Source organism: Anthonomus grandis, chromosome 4 (genome assembly GCF_022605725.1).
Source record: "Anthonomus grandis grandis chromosome 4, icAntGran1.3, whole genome shotgun sequence".
Taxonomy (NCBI): Eukaryota; Metazoa; Arthropoda; class Insecta; order Coleoptera; family Curculionidae; genus Anthonomus; species Anthonomus grandis.
Window position 1 is genome coordinate 28,334,367 of NC_065549.1, and position 18,060 is coordinate 28,352,426.

The 18,060-nt window shown below is 31.7% G+C and overlaps 1 protein-coding gene across 4 annotated transcripts in view; it reads right to left on the minus strand.

The window, feature by feature from the left end:
- LOC126734993 (WASH complex subunit 5) overlaps positions 1-18,060 on the minus strand; it is a 249,917-nt gene that overhangs the window by 206,072 nt on the left and 25,785 nt on the right. For all 4 annotated transcript variants that reach the window (XR_007660245.1, XR_007660244.1, XM_050438860.1 and 1 more), the window contains 13 exons: positions 15,765-15,867; positions 15,524-15,715; positions 15,235-15,446; positions 14,928-15,173; positions 14,175-14,443; positions 13,325-13,728; positions 10,683-10,889; positions 10,338-10,629; positions 9,141-9,361; positions 8,832-9,058; positions 5,017-5,189; positions 4,542-4,815; positions 4,287-4,492 (listed from right to left, as the gene is read on the minus strand). Coding sequence is in view for 2 of the 4 variants with exons in the window: in XM_050438860.1 (XP_050294817.1) it covers positions 4,287-4,492; positions 4,542-4,815; positions 5,017-5,189; positions 8,832-9,058; positions 9,141-9,361; positions 10,338-10,629; positions 10,683-10,889; positions 13,325-13,728; positions 14,175-14,443; positions 14,928-15,173; positions 15,235-15,446; positions 15,524-15,715; positions 15,765-15,867 (3,026 nt within the window). In the remaining 2 variants the exon portion in view is untranslated. The remainder of the gene's footprint in view (positions 1-4,286; positions 4,493-4,541; positions 4,816-5,016; positions 5,190-8,831; positions 9,059-9,140; positions 9,362-10,337; positions 10,630-10,682; positions 10,890-13,324; positions 13,729-14,174; positions 14,444-14,927; positions 15,174-15,234; positions 15,447-15,523; positions 15,716-15,764; positions 15,868-18,060) is intronic.

The window sequence follows — 18,060 nt, forward strand, 5'->3', positions numbered from 1 at the left end:
TGAAGTCATGTAAACACAACATTAAACGTGTATTGAATGGAACTAGGTTAACGTATGAAGAGTTCTATACTTTATTAACTCAGATTGAGGCAATATTAAATTCGAGACCCCTATTTCCTTTGTCGTCCGATCCTAATGATCTAGAAGTCTTGACGCCTGGACATTTCCTGATTGGACATCAACTCACCGCTCTACCTTCTCAAAACCAAACTAAGATGCCCGTGAATCATGTCAAACGCTATCAGCATTTGCAAATGCTTAGTCAGCATTTTTGGTCAAGCTGGGTGCAGGAGTATCTACATCATTTGCAACAACACAACAAGTGGCAATTTACCACATCCTCAAACCCCCACATTGGATCTCTAGTACTACTAAAGGAGGACAACGTCCCACCGATGAACTGGCCTTTGGGTCGGATTGAGGCCCTCCATCCTGGAAAGGACAACGTCACTCGTGTAGTCAGCGTGCAGACGAGCAATGGCATTTTCAAACGTGCCGTAGCACATATTGCTCTCCTACCAGTTGAGAACTAATAACTATACTAGTCATATTTGTGTTTATCCATACGTGCTTATTTGAATTAAGTATTTTATTTGTTATAAAATTTAGAATAATTTTATTTTATATATCTTGTGAAAGCCTAACCTTTTAAGGGAGCGAATATGTTAACTTTTATGTAAAAATTCAATTTAAACTATTCTTTTTGTTAACTACGGCAACGCCGCCCAATTTCATTTTGATAAGCGCCACCAGAGCTCGCAATGTAAAAAAGTCAGTGTGCGTCCCTCTGGCGCGACTCTCTCTGTAACCATATTATCGAAACCACAAAAAACACGTTTTATTTTATATACAACCCATGTTAGAGCTGTTCTGAACCAGCAGTGTTTACTTATATTAAATAATAGCTAAGCTATCGAAGTGTTTTCTTCGCCTACCAAAATACACGACCTGGCGGGCAGAGACTTTATACAAAATCTTTGACATTGAATTAAGTCTTATGTATGTCCAAACACCTTCCTAGCTTTCTTATTATAACTTACCGTTACGGTATCGCTACCTTAAATACCGGCGTACCACTGCACGGTCTCTTTCATACCCCCGATCTATAATTTCTAATATTGACCCGCATTGCGCTTAATGACGTTATGGCCAGTAAAAAAGATTCATTTCTAAGCGACATTTTAATAAGCATTAAATTACTCCTATTTGCCCCAATTTAACAGCCCTTGCATCTTTTACCGTTTGCGAGATCTGAAATCTAGGACAGTCATTGTACAGGGTGGCCAAATAAGAATGCGAGGTACTGTATCTGGGAAACTATTCATCGTAGAAGCTTGCGATAAAAAATGTATTACTAAAATGGCCAAGAGAATGACCTGGAAAATATTTTCAAGTTTCTAAAATGGCCGCTAGGGGGCGCAACTGCAATCTTGAATCTAGAAAACTGATGTTTCTGTAAATTTTGCTGAATTAACCTAACAAAAAAATAGCTGATTATTAAAGTAGAGACTAATCCGAACCTTTTTTATTTGAATAGTTTTGCTGTATCTCTAAAAATAAAGTGGTGGGGGGTGTTCAAAAGTTGGCTTAAAACACACCCTGTATACTAAAAACACCTTAGCCGATTTTATCAAACTTGGGCTAGTTGAAAAGAGCTATTATTAAGCTACGAATATTATTATATTTCATGTTTTTTTTAGTTTTACATCTCGCCGCTAGAGGGCTTTTTCGGCTTTCTGACACAAATGACTAATTTTCTCAAAAAACTTAAATGCGTTGATATGATTTTTTTTTCATAGAAAAATAGCTAAATGATGTCTAAATAATCTTGCGAAAACCGCAACTCGATATCTTGTTCCTAACCTAAAATATAGGCCAAAGAATATTTTATACCCTTAAATTTTAATTTTTTTATACTCATTATTTTGGAATTTTTTAAAATTCACTACTTTTGAAAACAAAATTTACCATTTTTGAAAATATTACCTAATATCACTAAAAGGTAAGTATTAATAATGCTTATATCAAAAATCAGACCTATTTTATGTTATATATTCACTATGGATATAATACGAAAAAAATAATTATTAGAAAGCAGGCCATAGAATGCAACAAAACAAATGTCTACTTAAATTATAAACATTCCTCAAATTGTCAATAGTAAGTTGTCAAAATTTTTACGTTACTTCAGCATTTTTTGTTTTTGCAAAATGCGTTTTACGAACGATGAAGCTGTTGATATGCTTGCGGTTTATTTTGAATGTCTTCAAAATGCTGCAGTAGCAAAAAGAGTTTATGCTGCTCGATATCCAAATCGAAGTCCTTGCGATGTTAGATTTTTTCCCCGATTAGTGGCGAACTTACGAGCCAATGGTAGTTTTCGGCCTAGGTTTCAACGGCCAAGAATTAGAAGAAATGTGGACAATATTAACAGCGTACTGGGATATATTGAAGGAAATCATCATGTTAGCACAAGAGCATTATCCCTTGAATTAGGCATATCAAGAACAACGATTCAAAATATTTTGAAGGACAATAGGTAAATTCTAATAGCCATCGCCATATATGGATTTATTTAAGTTCAGCTTTTTTTTTAATATATTTATAGAATGCACCCATATCATGTTAATTTACATCAGGCATTGGAAGAAGCAGACTTTGACCGTAGGTTGGACTATTGCCATTGGATATTAGGCATGATACGCGAGGACAGAGATTTTTTATTTAAAATTCTTTGGACCGATGAAGCCACATTTAATAGTGATGGTAGAGTCAACCTGCATAACATGCATTATTTGTCTGCAGAAAATCCGCATTGGTTGCGTGAAGTTCAGCACCAAGGGCGCTGAAGTTTAGATGTGTGGTGTGGTATACTTGGAGGCAACATTATTGGACCATATTTTTTTGAGCAATCTCTAAATGGCAATGTTTTTTTCGACTTTTTGGTAAATCAATTACCGTTGTTGCTGGAAGATGTGCCACTGGAAGTCAGGCAAAATTTGTTTTTGCAGTTGGATGGTTGTCCAGCACATTTTGCTAGGAATGTGCGAGAGCAAATTAATAACATTTTTCAACAGCTGTGGATTGGAAGAGGAAGCCTGATTCCATGGCCGCCGCGATCCCCAGACTTAACCTGTCTTGATTTCTATTTATGGGGGCGGTTAAAGGACATTGTATTTCAGACTCAGCCTACGACTAGAGAAGATATGAAAAACCGCATTCGTAATGCAATACATACCATACCGAGAGCCGAAATTGAAGCTGCAGTTCTATCTACCTATGAGAGGCTTCAGCAATGCATAGAGCGTGATGGTCAGCATTTCGAGCATTTACGGGGGCATTAAAACCCTTTCTTTTTAAAATCGGTCCTTTATAGGGCCACAACTTACATTATAAAAGAAATTCGAAATAAATTATTTTGTAGTTTTTATAAATATTAAGGGATTTCCATATAAAATTTTCTTTGGCCTAAATTTTAGGTTAGGATGAAGATATTAAGATGCGGTTTTCGCAAGCATATTTAGGCGTCATTAAGCTATTTTTTTGTATAAAAAATGTATACCATTGCATTTAAGTTTTTTGAGAAAATTAGTAATTTGTGTCAGAAAGCCGAAAAAAGCCCTCTAGCGGCGAGATGTAAAACTAAAAAAACATGAAATATAATAATATTCGTAGCTTAATAATAGCTCTTTTCAACTAGCCCAAGTTTGATAAAATCGGCTAAGGCGTTTTTAGTATACAGGGTGTGTTTTAAGCCAACTTTTGAACACCCCCCACCACTTTATTTTTAGAGATACAGCAAAACTATTCAAATAAAAAAGGTTCGGATTAGCCTCTACTTTAATAATCAGCTATTTTTTTGTTAGGTTAATTCAGCAAAATTTACAGAAACATCAGTTTTCTAGATTCAAGATTGCAGTTGCGCCCCCTAGCGGCCATTTTAGAAACTTGAAAATATTTTCCAGGTCATTCTCTTAGCCATTTTAGTAATAACTTTTTTTATCGCAAGCTTCTACGATGAATAGTTTCCCAGATACAGTACCTCGCATTCTTATTTGGCCACCCTGTACATTTCATATTATTTCCATACTGTATTTCATCATTGTCACACTGTACTTTACTATTGTCTTATTCTCCAAACTGTACTTACCTTGAACTATGGCTATACCTATACGCTTTTACGAAAGTCATATTTACGTGAAATTTCATGTAACTGTTAAGCAAAGTAACTTTTTTTTGAAGCAAAATTTAAGAGATTGTATATAAAATCACGTTTTTTTTCTTACCAAGATTTTGAGGCAAAAACATAAACTTCACATGTACCAAGACAAATAAAAACAGAATCAATGCATAGTCCTTATCATTTCGGGTAGTTACATAGACTTTGTTAAAAGGTTCATTTAGCCCCGCGTAGTTAAAATATTCGGACAATTTAACCATAAACTCTTCAGATAATTGAGTATTGCCTTTTTTCAAATCCAGAAGCAGAGATCTAAAAATATAGTGTAATAATTTTTTTAAATACCATTACTAAAACTTACTTATTGAAAGACCTTAAAGAAGACTCGAGGATCTTGGCATTAAATCTACAAGTTTTATTTAAATGAAATGCTATAAGGGTTCGCAGCAGTTGTAACTGTCCAACAAGTAATATTTTCTCCAAGAATTCGGACCAGATTTTTGTCGTTCTATTCACATATGCCGAATAAATTTTGTACGGGCTAGACCAGTCAGTTCTTTGCCTCATATCATTTTTTATTGTAGTAATAACATTGACCCAAGAGCTATTTTTAATATTTTTATTTTCAAGGTGAGCTACAAAATAACAACAAATATTTATATTTACTATACATGTGTTAATTAATATAAGCTCATTAATTTAATCTACATAAATAAGTAGTCCACAAATTTCTCCAATGTTGTGCCCTAATAGCATTTATTCATTCTTATTTATGAAACTAATATTATGGGTAATTAAATTATAACTTAGTTATTGTTGTAAATTTGAATCCTTACCAATTATGCGCTGTAAAGCTGTGGTTATCATAAACGAAAATAGTCTATCCAAGCCAACCACGCCAGTAATTTCAATGGCTTTTGCTATTGAAACAATAGTTTCTTTGTTAAAGAGAGGTTTATGGTTTTTTATATCATACCATGTTGAGGTAGTAGGTAAGTAAACAGCAACTCTAAAATTGATGGAAGGGAATATTACAGGATTACTCCATAATAAATATTTAAGCTAGTTTCTTTATATTAAAACCAATTTATCATTACATGTTATAGATGTAAAAGTATAAAATAAACAAATAGAGGAAAAATGAACTGAACTAAAACACAAACATATCTAAAGCAAAACAAACTATTAACTAAGTTCACAATGTGAAATGTATAAGTTTTATCATAGGCATAGATATTGATAATTTAAATAATATATAATGAAAACCATAATATACAAGGTGTTTGGCAGAGAGTGTGCCAAACTTTAAGACTTGATAGGTGGGACCTATAACAATGCAAGTTAGTCTATTTAAATTTCTTTAGTGTCTTACTTATATACCTTATTATACACAAAAAACGTTTGGACTTAGATATAAAATATATACAAAAAGTGTTTAGAGATTTAAAAAATCAAAGTCAAATATAATACTTAAAATTTTACAGTATTGTTACAAAAATAGTGTTTGTGCCCTAAGTCACAACTTTGTGACTTAACAGGACATAGTATTTCAAAGCACAATAATAATGTAAAAATAGGTTTGAGAAACTAATATATACTTTTATTCTACCTCAGACTTGGGTGGTTAATCTGTTTCTATTAAAAATATTTGTTTACGTTAAAAAGGGTAACTTTTTCATAGTTACACCTTATTAATTCAGTTATCCGTACATTAAACAGTTTCTTTCTTATAGTCTAGTCATCGTTTGGTAAAAGATTCTTGACCCTACATAGAAAATATGATGCTGACAAATTGTAAAATCTAGCTTAGTCAAAAAATGTTCCCGAGTGACCAATCTAGTATTAATAAAGCGGTGTGTCCTTATTTTTCATAAAGTTAAGAATGTTCTTCAGGTAAAGTTCTCTTACTGTGAGGGCAGCACTTTCCAAAAACAAATTAACCGTTGGATATGTTTTTGGTTTTTTATTTACCATTTTTAGTATATGTTTTTAAGTAATACCCAGGTTTGATAAGATTGTACTGCACGCACTACCTCAATTTCTTAAACCATAATTTAGAATGAATCCAACCAGAGCCTGATAGACCACTCCCAACAACTCACGAGGCATAAACTCGCGTAGTTGATAAAACTTATAAATTGTTTTCCTTATCTTTTTAACTATGCGTAATCAATGTTCATAAGCCAAACAAAATCTGGTGATTTTATGGCTTTATTAATTTCGAGGCTAACTAGAAGGTCCAAGCTTAAGCTTTTCTGATAAACATGAAGAACTTCTATGTCTGCCTCTGGGATGAATCTATGTTTAGCATCGATGATATAGTTGACGAAAGGAGAATTTTGAAAATCATCCGAGTTCAAAAATTGTTTAGTTTTAATGTAATAATCGGATTTAGACATAATCACAATACAAATTTTATCTAATAACCCAACCTCTAGATATGTTCATTATATTAAACAACTATTTAAAATTTGTAATGCATCTTTTGAACATTTTTCTATGCAACCTTAGGAACTAATTCCCATGAACCACTCCTTTACTTTATTGCTTTCCTAAGATTCATAAATAAAACTATCCTATTAGACTTGTAGTTTCTTATAAAAATTCCCCTGCATCAAAACTTTTTTCCTGGTTAACATCGATTTTAACCATTTTTTTTTCAAGGGTTTTTCTAACCACTGTTCCAATAAAAACAACTTTCATCTGGCACAGAACTTGTCGTCTAATATTATTATACCTCCAAACTCCTTTGACGTTTCCAATTTATTTCCAAGTATCCCTCCCGATTTACGAGATTTATTGTTCTTAAATTCTAATCTAAATACCAATATTATTTTGGAAATTTGTTCCCTTTCAGATATTGTTTTAAAACAAAACTTCTTCTCACAATTCAGGTTGGGTTCCATGGGTTCTAATTTGTCACCTTTTCTATCACAGGTTTTTATGTCTTTTATTGAAGGGAAAATATTACAAAGCAACTTATACAAAAGTTTTATTACATGTCGGTTGAGGTACGTGGACCATGTTTTCACTATTTTCACTGGTTCTAAAAATGATCAACAAGATTTTTTTAAAACACCTTAATTCCGTCGTGGGTTAGTGGTGTAATCAATTTAGCTATGAAAAGGAGGGTGAGGGTCGTCTACCCTTTTGATCAATAGATCTAGATCAAGAAATCTAATATAGATTCATTGGCGCTTGAAATTTATAGACAGCCTTCAGCAACTGACAATGTTCAAATAAAATAAAATTTATTTTAAACAGTTCAATAAATCGTTAAATAAAAAAACTCTTGTGTAAAGATAGTAAATCCTCCGTATACAGAAGTATTAGATATTTCGATGAATTATCCAACCAAGTTACCAAAAGTTTTTTGAGATATTCAGATAATAAATTAGGTGTATGCTCTCGTACTTCTAACAACTTATCTAATCACCTGGTTAATACCGAAAATAATATTCCTGCCACCCACAGAATAGGGGTCTTTAGACTTATATGACTCAGGATAAATAATCTACAATTACAGTATTATCAACGTCTATATAAAATTCTTGTCTACATAAAATTCTTGTAAGGTTATTTATATAGATAAAAAATAAAAGTATTCCAAGGACTGTACCCTGAGGCACACCACATTCAATCGTACCTATTTCTCTAACAAGGTTATTAATTTTTACTTGTTATGTTTGATTACTAAGGTATTCAACGCATTCTCTTCCAAATGTGATGTGCCACAGTGTCAAAGCCTCTTGCGAGATCAATAAAAATGCCCAAGGTGTTATAGCCTTTAATAAAATTATTTAATATTTGCTCTGTCAATTGTTGGATTGCATCCTCGGTACTCATTTTACTTCGAAAATACAAATTGACAATCTGACAATAATTTGTAATTTTCCAAATATAATTTTAATGTGCTTTTCAGGTAATTTATTCGGTACTTGTTAAAGCAATAAGTCGATAGTTTTCAATGCATTGTCTATCACCAGACATTTCCAGATTTGGGTAAATGCCAGTTATTAATACTAGATTTATAATGTGTAATAAAGGTTTAATTAAGGCTATATGATTGTCTTTAATTATCAATACAGAAATACCATCGTTTGTACATGAAGCTTTACTTTTAAGAGAATTAATTTGCATTGTCAATTCATATACGGCAACTTTCGAGAAATACGAAAGAAAACGGTTACGAAAGACATATTTTTAGATATTTTTAAAGTTTCAATTATAGAGTTAATTACATTATTATAATTACTAATTAATAATAATTAATAATTAATAATTACATTTTTATTTATAGTTTCGCTATGCCTCCATGACAGGTTCCCCTATTTTTTTGTATCCCTTATGTTTGGATTTCATTTGTTTTACGAAAATAAATATTTAGTGTACGTATACAACGTTATATTAGCAAAATTAGCGCATTGTTTCTGAAGACCACACATTATATGAATGGTTATTAAAAAGAAGAATAGCGATATAAGCAGAACCTTGGTGTTATTTACATACTTAGATGTTGGATTTATAATTGGAAGATGAAATTAGATGTTAGAAAGATTTTAAAAAACTCTTGAACAAAATAACGAATAGAAATAACATATCACTGAATGAACGGCATATTACCATATTAAGAATTCATTTGTTCACTTACTTAGGATGAGTTAATCTGATAACCTCACGAGCTAACCTTCCTATAAAGTTTTCACTTTCATCTATAGGCGGATGGATTGGGATAGGAACGTACCTACTCTGATAGGTACTTTGCCAAGGATGGACCTTATTTCTTAAAAATCCATTGCATTCTTGCTCAACATTGTAGTTTACTATCCGGGTCACCTCTTCTTGCCATATTTTTAATCCATTGATATTTATATAATCCTTTTAACAATAATGAATAAAATATTTGATTAAGCAAATAAATTTATTTATATTAAAATATTAACTTTTCCATTTAAAATACCTGAATGTATTCAAATGATCGCTTATATCCATCCATAATTTGACCTAAAGTTTTAAGTTTTGCTTCTAGTTCATCCTGTTTAGGCTTGGCACTAAATATAAACTCGTTATGAAGAGCTTTTGCAATGTGTTGCACCAATTCTTTTCGGATTCCATCTTCCAGCAACTGTTTCGGATCGAGGCATACAACACCTACTAACGTGCTTTTCATCATACGCATGCCTGAAATTCGTCGAGATATAGATGATAAAATCATAAAGTCGAAAATACGGAAAATATTAAGTTTAGCAAGAAACAAAGTAGAAGATTGAAGTCGATGAACCATGTAACGAGTTCTGTTAACAAATTAAGGTAATTATAATAAGAAGCCTTTATTTTTAACAGGAAAAATTGCCTACTATTTGGAAATTATTAAGAATTTCAAATAATAATTCGAACTACAAGTTTTGACCCAAAAATAAATTTAACACATGATAGAACTAAAGAATAAACAATATATGTTGCATATTAATCCCAATCTTGAAGGCACATATTAATCAAAGTACAAACTATCACTTAAGCATAGTCGATATTGCATATCAGAGCGATCACAATAATATAAGAGAGCGACGACTCGTCAAAAAGAAGTCTTGCATTTAATCTAGAAACCAACAGAGTTACAGTAAAAAGAAGAACGTGACAAACGACCAAGCTATTAAGTAATGCATACAAAATTTTCTTTAAAGATATTTCTCCCTAGGTGCTCTTGAGAAACTTCAACGAGGTGGATATCATCAAATCTATAAGCCTAATACTTAATAGTTATTTAAGTCCATATATGTATGTACTGCCAACATGAAAATTTAGATCTAACGAAATACTTCCGGAAATATGGCCGAAGCACCGCGTAGAATAAAAAAATATTACCTGAAAATATTAATAGTAAAATATTGAAGACTGTTATTAGAACCCTATCTTAAAAATCAAAAACAGTTGAAGATTAATTACAGATTCTAATTGTAAAAGATTTTGAATAATATAATCTTCCAGGCTGAGACGATATCTAAAAAAATAGCACACTAAAGAAGTGACAAATATTTGCATTAAACATTAAAGAACAATTTAAATTTTATAAACGATATTATAAGCAACATTTATATTTAATTAATATGCAATGAAAATTGCTATTTGCTATCAAATATTTCTTTTTGGTAATTACCTTGGCTGAAAATAGATATTGAATGCGTTAACTCGGCGAACTCAAATCTTTCATCTAATTGTGCATACTCTTTTAGTTTATCTTTATCAACTCGTGTGGGTATCTCTTTAATGACACTAGTCTGCATCTGAATAATTCTAGCTAAATTTTCAAACATAGTGCTTGGAATTATTTGCAACACTTTTCGAACATATATTTCAAGTTCTTTGCTATAATATTCAGACACAGATATAAGATCTTCGCTATGAGCTTGATTTATTCGTAGTAGAGGAAGTTCCAGTGCAGACGCTAGCTATAATGTAAATCATAAAAAAAAATATATTTTTATAAAAATTACCTATTTACCTTTAAGAAAACAGCTCGGAGCTTAATAACCAACTTGGGTTCTTTTTTTATACCATTTTGCATAATATTAGTATAAAAATCTACCAGTTCCCAGGCGTAGCTTATATCACCAATGATTTGCATGTTTATCAAGTCATCTTCTTTTATAGTCATCGTTCGTATCATTTGATGCAAGTTATTGCTGGTTTCATGTAAGAATTGCACAACCTTAATTTTAAAAAAATCTATATTATTTAAAATAGTGCCTCAATAAAGTATCTCAGCATCATTTTTATCGCAAAATATCCCTTAAAATATTTATTAGCAAAGTAAACTCCTAGGTGACGTAAAATTATAAATAGAATTTTCTTAAGAAACGAAAATTATTGCCAAATGGTTTAAATTTAACTGTCTTAGAAGCGTGATGTATTTCATGCTTGCCAGTTTATACGGTATTTGGTGTGTATGGTATTATTGTTGTGTACATTTTATATATTTTTTACATAAATACCAAGCCCTCCCAACAATACAAATCAGGTACCTAATTTACGAATTCATGAAAGCCTGTTTTAAGTGAACTTAATATTTAGATGACCAACACCAAATCGTTACTACCGCCGCTGATTCTGCAAACCAATTACTATCCTTCATTATCTGAGATACTGCTCAACGCATTAATATGAAATAATAATAACATATCAAAGTGAGGTCAGCTGGAGGCGAAGAGGTGATTGACAGAACTTTGTCAAGTATAAAATTAAACGTCCCCCTGCATATCTAAATTGACCTATATTTTTTTGCGGTTCATTTTAAAATGAAAGCACTGCATAAATACTTCTCCTCTTGAAGTCCAACTCGAATTATTCAAAAAAAATGTCTTGTATTTTTGAGCAGTTAACCAGTCTCAGATGTAAGAACCTGGTTGGTTAGATTTGTTTTTCGTTATAAATTATTCCATAATTATAATGCTTTAGATATTTGTTTCTAAACCCTTGGCAACTAGAAGATGGCTTTTTATTAACAGAAACATCATTGAATATTTTTATAGTATGATAAGTTCACACTGAAATAAGGCAGTTTGGGCATATCATAACATCAGCGAAATCTTATACAACTACTCACACTTCCACGTTTAATTAGCTTGTTGGGAGCGTAAAGAGGAGAATCAGTTTTATTAATTTTAACAACACATGCCATATGAACGAATTGAAGCGATCATCCAGATTTAGCCAATGACAATCCCGCATCCTGTCCGATCATTGAATTTTCGTAGCCAATATGTAAATCAAATTTTGCCGCCAGATTATTATTTAGCGATTAACTTAAAAATATTTGGTTTAAATTAGACCAGGGCTGGGATTCTAAAATCACGACTCGATCTCGATACGATCACGACTTCGAGTTCGATCGCGACTCTGTCGTGACGATAAGACTGATTCTAAATTTCAATCGTCGGCTAAACTCGTTTTATTCGATTTGATTTAGGTTTCTTGGTATATATTTGTTACTGGAAAATCACAAAAACTTGTTAAGTTTATCCACGTTTGGTTTTAATATGGCAACATGTGTGCAATCAATAGGACCTAGAACGCCAGGGAAATTGGATCTCTTTATAAATGTTAATTTATTAATTTCTCTAATCTCTTATATTTGAAAAATTAATGAATCGGTCAGCAAGGTGATTGTCAATAATTTCAGTAATTTTATGGATCCAATGACTTGTAGTAGTGTCGCTAATTTCAAATTTAAAATCTTGTCCAGTGCTTCTTTGGTAACAATATGTGGCATAAAATCTTGATATATGTACTAAAACTGCCCATTCAATGGTAACTCTATTTCCTCTGCCTCTATTATTAACTAAAGGTTGTAGAAAACAGGGTCGAATTAAATCTATTAGTTGTGTTTAAGAAAGCTTCTTGATATACTAATGAAAACCTGAGATCATAGATAATATATATAATAACTAAAAATGCCTGGTATGACTATTGGTAAACCTAAACAATAAATGAAACAAATACGTTTAAAAAAGGATGCTGTCATATTATGCACGTGTTAAAAAAGGAAGAAGCTATATCGTCTGGTGTATACGATATACCCAAGCGTGTCGTCGACAAATCGTTAAAAAATAGGCAATCCGCAAGACACTCGCGACTGAAAATTTTATTTAGAATCAGTCATATCGAGTAATCGTGTCGAATCGTGATTTAAGAATCCCAGCCCAGACAAGACGTACTACTCACTTAGGAGAGTTATCTACCTTTTTTAATTTCATTCCAGCACTGGGGTATTTTCTTTAGGAAATATTGATTAGGTACCTTCTTCCTTTCACACGTTTTGTATCACTACTAAATATTAGTATACAGAGAAAAATGGTTATTGCCAATTGAAACTACAAGAAGTTTATTAGCGTGAAGCGCCGTCTAACGGCTGATACATTAAGATAAATTCATTAAGAGATGATTTAGTTATTCGTTAAATTTTAGAAAAAATCGGATTTTTTTAAATTTAAACGAATCAATTTTGGACTGAGATGGGGAATTTATGGAGATCTTTTAGCTCTTATGCACAGGGTATGCGCGTACTCCACTTAATCGCAAAAGTTTAAAAAAACCTATGAGCTAGACGATCTCTTATAATAAGAAATGCTTGTAAGTTCTACAAACCTGCATATTATTATCCAGCTGATGATATTCTTGGACCTCTTCTAATGCTTGTATAAGTTGCACTAATTTCCGAGAAGAACTAACGTCTTCTCGACCCAAACTCTGAACTTCATTGGATATTTCCTTAAACCATCTTTCTAAATCCGAATTTTTCTGGATTCTAGTCAATGGTTTATCACCGCTAAAGACTTCCGACAGTTCAATAAGGTTTTTACAACTGCTTTTTTTAAGATTTTCCCATTGGAAGTCTTTTTCTGACATAAGACTTTTGTATAATTCTTTGGTTACCAGCTCCAACTGGGCAGTATTTAACAAAAGTTTAAACAAACTTACTTGATCGCAATTTATTTCTGATATTACTTGGTCTCGATAATGTTTTAGTTTCTTATTCTTTTCTGTTGTGCCTAAAATCGATAATATTTTTATTTAAATCTTGCTTTCAATATAATTTTAATTTTAAAAAGATATTTAAGTTTTAGATAAACAACACAAAGAATTAAATATAAAAAAAATACTTAAAGAAATGTTCTTAATGGAATTCATTGAATATGACAATAAACAGATTTAACCGAAAATTAAGGGACTTAATTTTTTTAATTATTTCCAGTTTATAATAAAAAATTACTATTTTAATTTATTTCTCTATAAAAAATCTCTATAAAAAATGGTAAAAAACTGGTTAAAAAAATAAATAAAAATCAGATAAAAATTAATTTTTTTTAACATTATCAAAAATGTTTTCAAAGAGGTAATTAATTTTTTTTATAAAAAAAATGTTTTAAAAAATTAAACAATATGGATTTTTTTCATGAAGGCGATTTGTCCGAAAAAGCGGTGAAGTACAAATTACCTGGTTTTATAACAGTATGTAGAATCAACCACCTCAATGTTACGTTACACTGCCTCAATGTATTTAAGATACTGTTTATATGTTTTAACAACGAATCACTAGTTATATTTCCCTCTTTAAGCAAATTACTGGTTGCACTAAGCAATTGTGGCACGTTTTTTCCATGTGTGCTCGAGACATTTTTAATGTTGGAGTATTGTAAGGTGTTGCTAAGAGCCTGCTTAGCAGATTTAAAGTTTTCCCAAGCATCAGCCAGATTTATAACAAAGCTGAAAAAGGATCTATGTAGTAGCATCTTACACCTGTTTCCTATCTAATGTTCAGCTGCAAAATTAATAATTATAAAAATCTAATCAAAAGGCAATAAGCGAATTATTCTATACTCATGGTATCCCATTTCAAGTACACAACAGTGTATTTGTGTAAATAAACTAGATTTTCTAATTATTAATCAAACTTCCATACAGCCAATTCCGTAATGAAAACTAATTGTGGAAATTTTAATTCTTCTTAAACATAATTTATTTTTTTCTGCTACAAATAATTTAGCAGTAAGATGATCGAGAACAGATCAGAAGGAAAAATTACTCTAAAAAAAAGGGCACTCATCATTAGAAAAGTTGTCAGTAACAGACTAAAGCTTAAGATATTTTCTTGTGATATGCAAATGCATCCACATTATAGGGTTTTTGCGACGTTGTTTCTCAAGACTCAATTAGTATTATAACATATTTACTGTAAGTCCTAACTCACCCCATATAAACAGAAATAATCCAGTTATCAGGAAAGTATTTGTCAACAACTTCTCTCATGACAGCTGCTTCCAAATGTAAAATTTTGGGACAAAAAAACAAACAAACATATAACATTGCGGCTTGAGTGGCTAGTGCAGTACTCCTATGTTTTGGTAAAGGATAAACTGATATTTGAGAATATATATCGTCAGATCTCAGACGACCTATTACCATTTCCACGTAGTTAGAATTAATTGGCACACGCCTAAAATTACATTCTTATTATTAGTCCACCCTATTACATTTCATTTTATTTTAAACCGCACTTAAAGTAATCCTCCGGATAATTTTGCGCTTTCTTGGTGCCATTAGCACCAGTATCCATAAGAAGTTTACAGACTTCATCAAAACAGCTTTGAGTATCTCTTCTTTGAGGTGTATACCTGTTATAAGACACTAATAATCTCTCTCTAATTGGACCGTCTATATATGCATCCACCATAATCAACATTAAGCCATACAAAAATAATGCTTCACACTAAAAATATTCGAGTTACCTTATAATAATTTGTTATGACATATATATCAAGACATTAACAAATTAAAAATTCTCACCAGTAACTGTTTTCCTTCGGGATCCTGAAACACAGTCTCTATTGACTGGTGAATATAAAAACCTTCTTCTAGCTCATCAATGTAATGATTTAAATCTATAACATAGCTATGAATGCTTTCAAACAACAAGTAAAATCGATTAATGATCTCTATATGGTTATCACGAAACTCCTCATCTAGATCTCGTAAAGCCTAAAAATAAATCTTAAAAAATTCACTATTATTCAAAAATTACTCGTACCTCGTTTTCCTCAATTTTTTTCTCATGTAGCTCAGAAGTTTGCAGATAGGAGAAATCTAAAATAATTTCACCATACTTTTGAAGAACATGTTTGGATTCAAGCCTACAATAAAATGTAACAAATTAATCATATCATTTATTTATTCATTTAATAAACGGGATAAAATCATTTCCCTAATCTGCCTTCTAAATCACAATAAGGTGATGTACACAGTTTCTATATCCCTATCATTTATAAATGAAATGTCCTCTTAACAGAATTGAATAGCAGAATTATCACTATTAAATAAAAAAAAGAAAACATTCTGTTTAAGTCAGGATTCTAGAGGGAATATTAACATTAATTTTTTCCAGAAGCTCGAGATACACAATTAGGCCATTGAGAAGTTTGAAAACAAAGGTCAAATCACCATTTACTTGCCTCTGCCTCAATGTTTTCATATTTTTAACTGCGAGCGCATTAACATAAACATGGTCCTTAGGAATCCATATACCTAACTTGAAAAGACAGATATTTATGAATTTGTTCTGGGCCGTTCCCAAAGCTTGGGGTTTGAAGCTTGGGGGAGACCAAACCATTGAACCATACTTCAAGATTTAAGAAGCCTTCAATGACATATACAGGGAACCCAAGATAAGGATCCTAACCATGGGGATTTCAGTACCTGCTGGAGGTGCAGCTTAAAATAAAAAAGAAAAAAGATGCGTTATTTGACGCATATTAACATGCCATTGAAAAACTCGAAAATTTTTCAGGTCCTGCTAAGATATTTTAGAAAAACGGAAATTTGGCAATATCGTTTAGTTTTTTCTGATTTCATTTTAAGAAAAATCAAATAACAGTTTTTCATTGGCACTTTTATATTACTACACGATGGCATATTTAGACTTTATATCGACGTTTCGTTCTCAGAAACCATCAACTTAATTTTTCTACTTACGCCTAAATAAAAATGCAGTTTGTTATTTGCTTTTTTTTATTGCGGATTTAACGATTTATCACACGCCACATTTTTTTGTTACTTTTTATACTTTGTGACAGTATTATGTAAGTATCTGTCACTGATTTTATCACATATGAGAAGTTGCTTTTACTGTGATTATCGAGTCATTGTTTTTCCTGTAATATTTATCAATTTTGTTTTTATTGTTAAAGAGTTAATATAAATAATAATAAATAAAAGTATCGTCGAATATTCTGGCTGCTCATTATAGCCATGAAGAAAAGCTTGATAGGCTGACGTGCTACATTTTGTACGACAAAATACTGTTGATACAGCAGCAAAGTATCTTAATAAATTTTCAGAAAGAAACCAACCATTTACGTCCATTTTCTTAGAGTTCGCTCAAAATTTAAAAAAATATGGTCATTCAAAAAGTCTATTTTGTTCTGAAAAAAGGAATTTTTGGAAGAAGCCCAAAATAATATTTTACAAGCAGTTGCTGACAATCCTTAGGTATCAACTAAGCAAATTGAAAGAAAGGTAAAAGTAGCCAAATCTACAATTCAGTTTATGTTACGTGAAACCCAGGGATTTTGAAAGGCGCCGGCCTAATTTATCAGTAAGGTAAATCCCCATACCTCTAATTACATCACAATATTGAAGTGAGGTTCTTTCTCAGCTAAAGTCCAGTTCAGAGATCTATTAGAATCTTTGATGTGTCCCAGATTCCGCACTTACTAGTCCGTGCGCCTATATCGTATTTATTGTCGCATGATATACATGTTTAAATGGCAAAATTTTATATTGTTTATCTATGAAATCATTTTAAATTAACCTAAAACCCCATGTTTTATAGTATTTTTTATCTTGTCACCTCTTTATAGCCAGTCTATTAAACAAAGATAAAACACCTGCATTCTGGCGATTCCTACTTTAGGCTGTCCAATTGATTGTGTATCTCTCTCTATCCCACTGATTTTGAGAATTACGGGGCCGTACCCAAATAAATTTTTGGGCTGTTTTTGTATTACTTTCGACGTGTTTTTAAAGAGATCTTTAAGGATGGGTCTATCGCCTTTAAAATAGTTGTTGGATGGGTCTATCACCTTTAATAGTTGGAAGGGGGGTCATGTGAGGTTATTATTATTTGATGAGTTTTGCCGCTTTTGCTTTTTACACGTTTATGAATGTGGAGAATTTAGAATTTGGCCTGTATTCGTCTAAATTTTTTGCAGTTTTTACTGTGAGGAAGTGTTTTTTTTTATTTGTGTTTGTGGATTTGTTTTGGTATTATACCTAAAGATCTTAAAATGTTTCGACCCTGGGAAAATAAAGAGGAAAGTGTATGTGTG